At 52.9% G+C, this 7,294-nt stretch overlaps 1 protein-coding gene across 1 annotated transcript in view; it reads left to right on the forward strand.

Annotated features, from left to right (window-relative positions):
- Positions 1-7,294, forward strand: part of PLXND1 (plexin D1) — a 56,801-nt gene that overhangs the window by 3,123 nt on the left and 46,384 nt on the right. The window contains exon 3 of the mRNA XM_005870125.1: positions 6-127. Within this exon, the coding sequence (XP_005870187.1) occupies positions 6-127 (122 nt within the window). The remainder of the gene's footprint in view (positions 1-5; positions 128-7,294) is intronic.

Raw genomic sequence — 7,294 nt, forward strand, 5'->3', positions numbered from 1 at the left:
GCAAGCAGCCATTCGCGCCGCGCGCACCGCCTGCTTCGTGAAGCCGGCACCCGACGACGTGGTGGCGGTGCTCGACAGCGTGGTGCAGGGCACCGGGCCAACCTGCGAGCCCAAGAGCAACATCCAGGTACGTCCAGGCCTGGCGGTGCGGGGGAGTCAGCTCAGGTCGCCGAGGGAGAGCGGGCTGGTAACTAGGCGGGTTGCCCGCTTAACGCGTCACTGGTGCGAGCGTACGGGGACACAAGTGTGGACTCTGGGCCACAGGTGCATTTGCGGGGACTTCGGTGTACTCTCGAGGGTACAGGTGTCAGCTGAGATGGGGGCAACTAGCGCGAATATGGCCCAGGTGTGCGTGTGAGGTCATTCAGTTGAGTGCTGGCGTACAGGTGCGCATACCTAGGTGTGTGGGAGGGGTTCAGGTTGTGGTGTGGATGGGTACGTGCTGAAGAGAGCTCAAGGTGTATATATAGCTCAGGTGTGCACCTGGAGGTGGGTCATAGGCGGTGAGCACACGGCAAGCGAGTGTAAGTCTGACCAAAGGCCTTGGTGGGGAGGTGCCAGGGCCAGGGGGGTATGCCGGGGGTAGGACTGGCCCAGAGGCTCAGGAGGGAATGAGGAGGGGCCAGGTGTGGGGGCACACCAGCTGGTGGGAAGGGGACCCAAGTGTCTGGAGCTGGGTTGGGGAGTGAGGGGGCGGGGAGGGGGCCAGGTTCGGGGCTCAATGTGTGTGTTGAAGTTGTGTGGACGTGACATAAGGGTGCCGAGGGAATTTTGTGCAGTTCTCTCCAAGTAAGCGCACCAGCAAGGGGTCACTTCTTTAGGGGGCCCTGGGAAATGGAACCCTGCACCCTTTCCACACTCTGCATCTGTGTCAGAGTCTGGGGGATCCATTTGAGCCCCAGGCTTTGCCACTGCCCTAGGAAGCCTCCGTTTCTCCTTCTGCCAACGCCAAACTGACTCCTGGTGATTACAGAGCCCTCCTTGGGGCCAGGCCCCCGATTGCCCTGCCCCACTCCTTCTCTGTGGTCCTCGGGCTGTGGCAAGAATCTCATGAGCTTAATTATTCTCCCGTGGGTGTGCCCAACGCTGGGGCTTACAGAAAACGCAGATTCCTTCTCTTATAGTCAGGCTCCCACGGCTGCCCACCACCCGGCTGGCTGGCTGCCCTGAGAATAAAGGTCACGGTGGGTGAGCAGGGCAGACTGTCCCAGGGAGCAGGGGCCAGCCAGATGAGGGCTGGCCGCCCAGCGCTGTGGTTGAGACATCCACCATTCCTCTTCCCAGAGCTACATACCCCAGTGGGCTGTGTTTGAGGGGTGAGTTTTGTTTATGGAGGTCTCAGGGCTAGGAGTGAGAGGGGCGTCGGCCCTACTCTATGGAAGGAAGACCTTGTTGGGGGACCAAAGCCTTTCCTCAACCTTTCCAGGCCCTGTATGTCCATCCAGGCCCTCGGCGAGTCTGTCCCCTTGGGCCTCCACAGTCTCCTCCCCCCTCTGGCAGGAACCTTCCCAGTTCCTAAGGTCCATTATTTTCAGCCTGGCCTCGTGCAGTGACTCATTCTGTTGAAGGGGGCTGGGGCTTCCTTCTTTTTAGGGGGCAGGGCCTCTCCAAGGACACAGCCCCAGGGACAGAGTGGCCAAGGGCCTCCTGCTGACCCCAAGGTGAGGTGGATTCTCAGCTCTCAGTCACTCTCCCTGTGTCCTCCCCATCCCTCTCCCTTTCCCCATACCCAGCTATAGGCACAGGCCAGTGCCACTGGGCAGGCTCTCCCAGATGTGTAAAATCAAGGCCCCAGGGTGGGGGTGGGGAGGGTGGCCATTATTCTTGCTCCAGGCTGTTGCCAGCTCCCCAGTTATAGGTTAAGAATTTGGACTGTGCACCCTGGGTTCAAACCCTGCTCTGCCACTTCCCAGCTATGTGACTTTGGCAACGGACATAACCTCTCCGTGCCTCTATTTCCTCATCTGTAAAGTGGGAATAATGAAAACAAATCTCTAAGGGCTAAATGAACTAATTAATGTGAAGCACTTATCTGGCACATAATAAGCACCTGGTAGAGGTATGCTGTTCTTGTTGTTATTACCCCAGGGGACAGTATTAACGTTAAGTCTGGGCTTGATCCTGAACAGCAAAGAGTGACCTGTTTTGGCTTCTTCTGCAGCAGAGATGACTCCACCCTCTCCCACCTCTAGAAACCTCAATAAACATTTCTAAACCTCTACTGGGTGCCCAGCCCTGTGCACAGGGGGACAAAGGTGTCTCAGTTTCTGCTCTTGTGGATCATGCAGGCGAGCAGAGGACTGACATGTAGCCAGACTCTTACAGCCGGAGGGATGAGGGAGCCGGGAGAGGGACATCAAGGCTTCTTGGGGGAGTGATATCAAAGCAGAGGTGGATGAGCAGGAGTTAGCCACCTGAGGCTGGCAGGAGAGGAGGGAAGGGTCCAGGCAGAGGGAACAGCCTATGCAAACACCTGCAGGTCGGATACAGCAACTGGGCTAGAGCCATGGTTGGCAAACTGCGGCTCTCGAGCCACATGCGGCTCTTTGGCCCCTTGAGTGTGGCTCTTCCTAAGCCTTAGGAGTACCCTAATTAAGTTAATAACAATGTACCTACCTATATAGTTTAAGTTTAAAAAATTTGGCTCTCAAAAGAAATTTCAATCGTTGTACTGTTGATATTTGGCTCTGTTGACTAATGAGTTTGCCGACCACTGGGCTAGAGTAACTGAACGGAGTGGGGAAACGGGTGGGCCTGCAAGGGTGCAGGTTGGCCGTATGATGGAATTGGGACTGTATCCTGGGGACATCAGGAGCCATGAAGGGTTTTAGCCAGAGGAGTGATATGACTTGAATGAGCATGTGCACGTCTTCCTCTGTGGAATGGGAATGATAATAAAAGTACCTACTTTCCAGGTGGGAATTCCATGAGCTAATACTTGGGAAGCTCTTAGTAGAGTGGCTGGCGCATGTGCTTGCAATTACTGTGATTATTTTCATTTTATTTTTTATTAATGAAACATTTTTTATTTTATATACATATTTTTGTTTATTGATGAGAGAGAGAGAGAAGAGAAACACTGATTTGTTGTCCCACTTATTTATGCATGCATTGGTTGAGTCTTACATGTGCCCTGACTGGGGATCAAACCAGCAACCTTGGCATATCGGCACGATGCTGTAACTAACTAAGCTCCCTGGCCAGTGCTTACTATGATCATTTGTAACATAATTATTTTAGAAAGTCCCTAGGTGATTGGTGAGAAGGAAAGAGGAGAGAGTAGTTGGGAGGCTGGTGCCATCTCCCAGGCAGGAGATGCACTCACTCATTCGCAGATATTTCTCCAACACTCACCGCGGTGGGCGCTGGGCGCAGCAGTGCAGGCAGTGGGCCAGGCCTTGTTCTTGGGAACGTGATGGGCCATCGGGGGGCAGAGAAGGAAGCAGTGGGCTTGGGACAGATTTGGCTGCCAGGATGTAGCCCCAGAGGTGGGGACCGACAGGATGGAGGGGAAGGAAGCTGCCCAGTCTGGCCCGGCATCAGATGGAAGTTGGGCTAGGGGACAGCACCTTGTTCTTCCATCTGTTCTCCAAGGACATCTGACCTCCAGGCAAGGGAGGTGGCTTGGCCAGGCCTCTGGAAACTCAGCTTCCTGCAGTTGTGGGCTTTTTTGTTTTGTTTTGTTTTAATCCTCACCAGAGGATATGTTTTTATTGATATGTATTTATATTTATTTATTTAAATTGTTTTATTGTTGACAGTTTACAGATGTCTCCCACTTTCCCTGCCCTCCCCTTCACTTTTTATTGATTTCTAGAGAGAGAGAGGAAGGGAGAGACCAGGGTTGCCTGAAACGCAGGTATGTGCCCTGACCGGGAATCAAACCCGCAACCTCTTGGCGTACGGGATGATGCTCCAACCAACTGAGCCACCTGGCCAGGGCCCACCGTTGTTTTTGGGGTCTCTCAACCCCACAGCCTCAGTCGGGGTAATTTTGGGCAGGCTTTTTCCTCTGCTCTCCACCTTTAAGACAATGAAGTGTCAGCATCCACTGCCACCTTCCATCTGGGAATCTGGCAGAGAAGGGAGGAGCTACTGAGGTGTGAGGTCAGAGGCGGGGAACCTCTGAGGGCCCCAGCTTTGTCCCTGATTGTTTTTGGCATATTTGGGGCTGTTGCACTATTTTGATAAAATGGGAGTGAGGAAATTAGCCTTCCTTGCGTATAGCGTGGATTCCTTCCGTCACCTCATGTTTGAGGTGAAAGCAAGTTTGGGAAGTTGCCACAGCTATCAAGGTGGGCAACTGAGGTACAGGGTCACCCAGCAAGGCAAGGGCAAGCTGAGTCTTAAAAAAAAAAATATATACATACATATATATTTATTTATTTATTTATTTCAGAGAGGAAGGGAGAGGGAGAGATAGAAACATCAGTGATGTAATCGAATCATTGATCGGCTGCCTCCTGCCGCCCCACACTAGTCGAGCCTGCAACCCAGGCATGTGCCCAGACCAAGAATCAAACTGAACTCCTGGTTCATAGGTGGGTGCTCAACCACTGAGCTGGGTGAGGCTGAGTCTTCCTTCCCCGAGCTCCCCCACTGTCACCTTTGAATGACCATAGTATTTGTGTTTTTAAATCAAAAAGAAAACTGACAGGGAAATGTCAATGCTGCATTTTCAAGGTGTCTTTTTATAGTAAAGGTGGAAAAAACCCTCAGGCGGTTTTAAACTGGCATGTGGTGGGTGGGTGCTCATTGTCAAGAAGGCGTTTTCTGAACCAATTTAGGGGTTGAAATGCTGGGTGGAGGTGGAGGGAGACAGCTCCCAAGATGGGCTTTATACATGGAATTGGAATGGGGCTGGGAGTGAGCTCCCCGTGGCCAAGGGTTTAAGCAGACACTTGGTAGGACTCAGGAGAAGGGGTTCCCGTGAGGTTGGCCAGGATGACCTTCTAACCTAGACCCGTGGTCGGCAAACTGCGGCTCGCGAGCCACATGCGGCTCTTTGGCCCCTTGAGTGTGGCTCTTCCTAAGCCTTAGGAGTACCCTAATTAAGGTAATAACAGAGTATCTACCTATATAGTTTAAGTTTAAAAAATTTGGCTCTCAAAAGAAATTTCAACCGTTGTACTGTTGATATTTGGCTCTGTTGACTAATGAGTTTGCCAACCACTGGCCTAGAGAGATAGACAGGGCTTGGGCCAGAAGACTGTTACTATCCCTCCCCACCCTGGGAAAGTCATCCATTTTGATTCCCAAGTAGGTGAGGGTAAAGCTGATCTTGAGTTCTGTTCTCCTCCCTGTATGCTGTGTGATCTCTGGGCCTCATGCTTTCTCATTGTAAAACCGGCCAGTGTCTTCTGAGGATGTGGGCAGATTAAAATCTCACATGCAGTGCCTAAAAATGGCAGGCAGAGGAAAAGAGTACATCAGAGGAAAGTGTGTTCGGTGTGTGGAACAGCCAACTGGGCAGGGTGTGCTCAGAGGAGGGAGGATGCTTTAGAGCAGTGGTTCTCAACCTGTGGGTCGCGACCCCTTTGGGGGTCGAACGACCCTTTCACAGGGGTCGCCTAAGACCATCGGAAAACACATACTTGTAATTAGAAATAAATATTTCACAATATATAATTACATATTGTTTTTGTGATTAATCACTATGCTTTAATTATGTTCAATTTGTAACAATGAAAATACATCCTGCATATCAGATATTTACATTACGATTCATAACAGTAGCAAAATTACAGTTATGAAGTAGCAATGAAAATAATTTTATGGTTGGGGGTCACCACAACATGAGGAACTGTATTAAAGGGTCGCGGCATTAGGAAGGTTGAGAACCACTGCTTTAGAGGCTCACACAGACCCTAAAGGTGAGCAGGCATGGGCAAGATAGAAGGGTGAAGCAAGGGCGGGTCTAGAGCTGTGGGGATCCCAGCGAGCTCAGAGGCAGGAGGGCCTAGATTTAGACGGGAAGAGTGAGCCTGCTGTCACTACTGTTGCTGGGGTTAGATGCTGAGCTTCTGGTGTACCTGGGGGTGTGCGGAGGGTAGGTGCCCTCTTGGCTGTCTGGGGCTGAGCTCTGAGTTCTGAGCAGGGACATTGTGCCGGCCCTTCACGAACACCAATGCCTTTGATCTCACAGTCCCCCTGCCCGCCTCCCCGAGGCAGGAAGTGCTGTTATCCCCAGTTTACACACGGGGAAACTGAGGCCCAGGGCCACACAGCTGATTACCAGTGTGACTGCTGACTGCAGAGTCCACGCTGGGTGATGGCGCTGTTAGTTGTGAGCTCTGTGGCAAGTTGTACAATTGCACCCCTCCCCCCCATGGAAATCTGGGTGTTGCCCTTCGTACAAAATCCCCTTCTGTGATAGCACCTCCATGCAGGCCCCAGATGTAGCTAGGACTGACGCTACAGTGACTCAGATCCAGAGTGGGGTGTGGCCGGCTGGGGCATCTGCAGAGGCCGGGCCATACGTTGGGGGCTATAGCTGATGGGGCCTCCTGCGGAAGTGGGGGAGGCAGGGGAACACCTGGTTGCATTCGGCTCTGGAAATAGGATTGATCGCCTGGATTCTGGAAGGCGTGAGCCCCTGGCCTTTTGGGTGTGCGAATGAGGGATGTGGTCAATTTGAACGATGACTTGACACATCCCTTTCAACACTGACCCCAGCCCTACCCAGTACAGACCGTGCTGGGCACTGGGCCTCCCTGCAGGGCAGCACCTTACTGCCTGGCGTTGCCTAGGAGGTGGATGGAGGATCTGTCATGGCCCTGGCCGTGACCACAGTAAGACCTGCCACACCCAGGCAGGCCCAGAGAGGTGGGTGAGTGCTGGACCCTGGATGTCCCCATCGGTAAAGAGGGTTCGGCCGAGGGAAGAAGGGGCGCCCTGGTGTTCGGTGGAGGCCCTGTGTGAGTCGGTGTCGGTCCCTGCAGAACACCCTCGACAGGAGTTCATTTTGCCCGCCCACAGCTGCTGGTCTTCATGGAGAGTAAGGAAACAGGCCGGTTCCACGTTCTGGTTGCTGCAGGGGGGAAGAGGTGGTGTGTATGGAAGGAGCATGAGGGCCTGAGCCCCTGGGAACGAGGGGCCCCTTCCCCTGTCCGGACCTCCGTTTCCTGCTCTGAGTTGGGACATGGGGTGGCAAGGAAGCCCTCACTCTGTCACCAGAACGGCTGCCATCAGCATTATTATTATTCCTGTTGCTGTTTCTTGGGAACTTATTCTGTGTGGGGCACTCTACAAAGCACTTTACATGTAGTATACCTTTTAATACCCCCCCCCCCCC

The sequence above is a fragment of the Myotis brandtii genome, unplaced genomic scaffold (genome assembly GCF_000412655.1).
Source record: "Myotis brandtii unplaced genomic scaffold, ASM41265v1 scaffold312, whole genome shotgun sequence".
NCBI classification, from domain to species: Eukaryota; Metazoa; Chordata; class Mammalia; order Chiroptera; family Vespertilionidae; genus Myotis; species Myotis brandtii.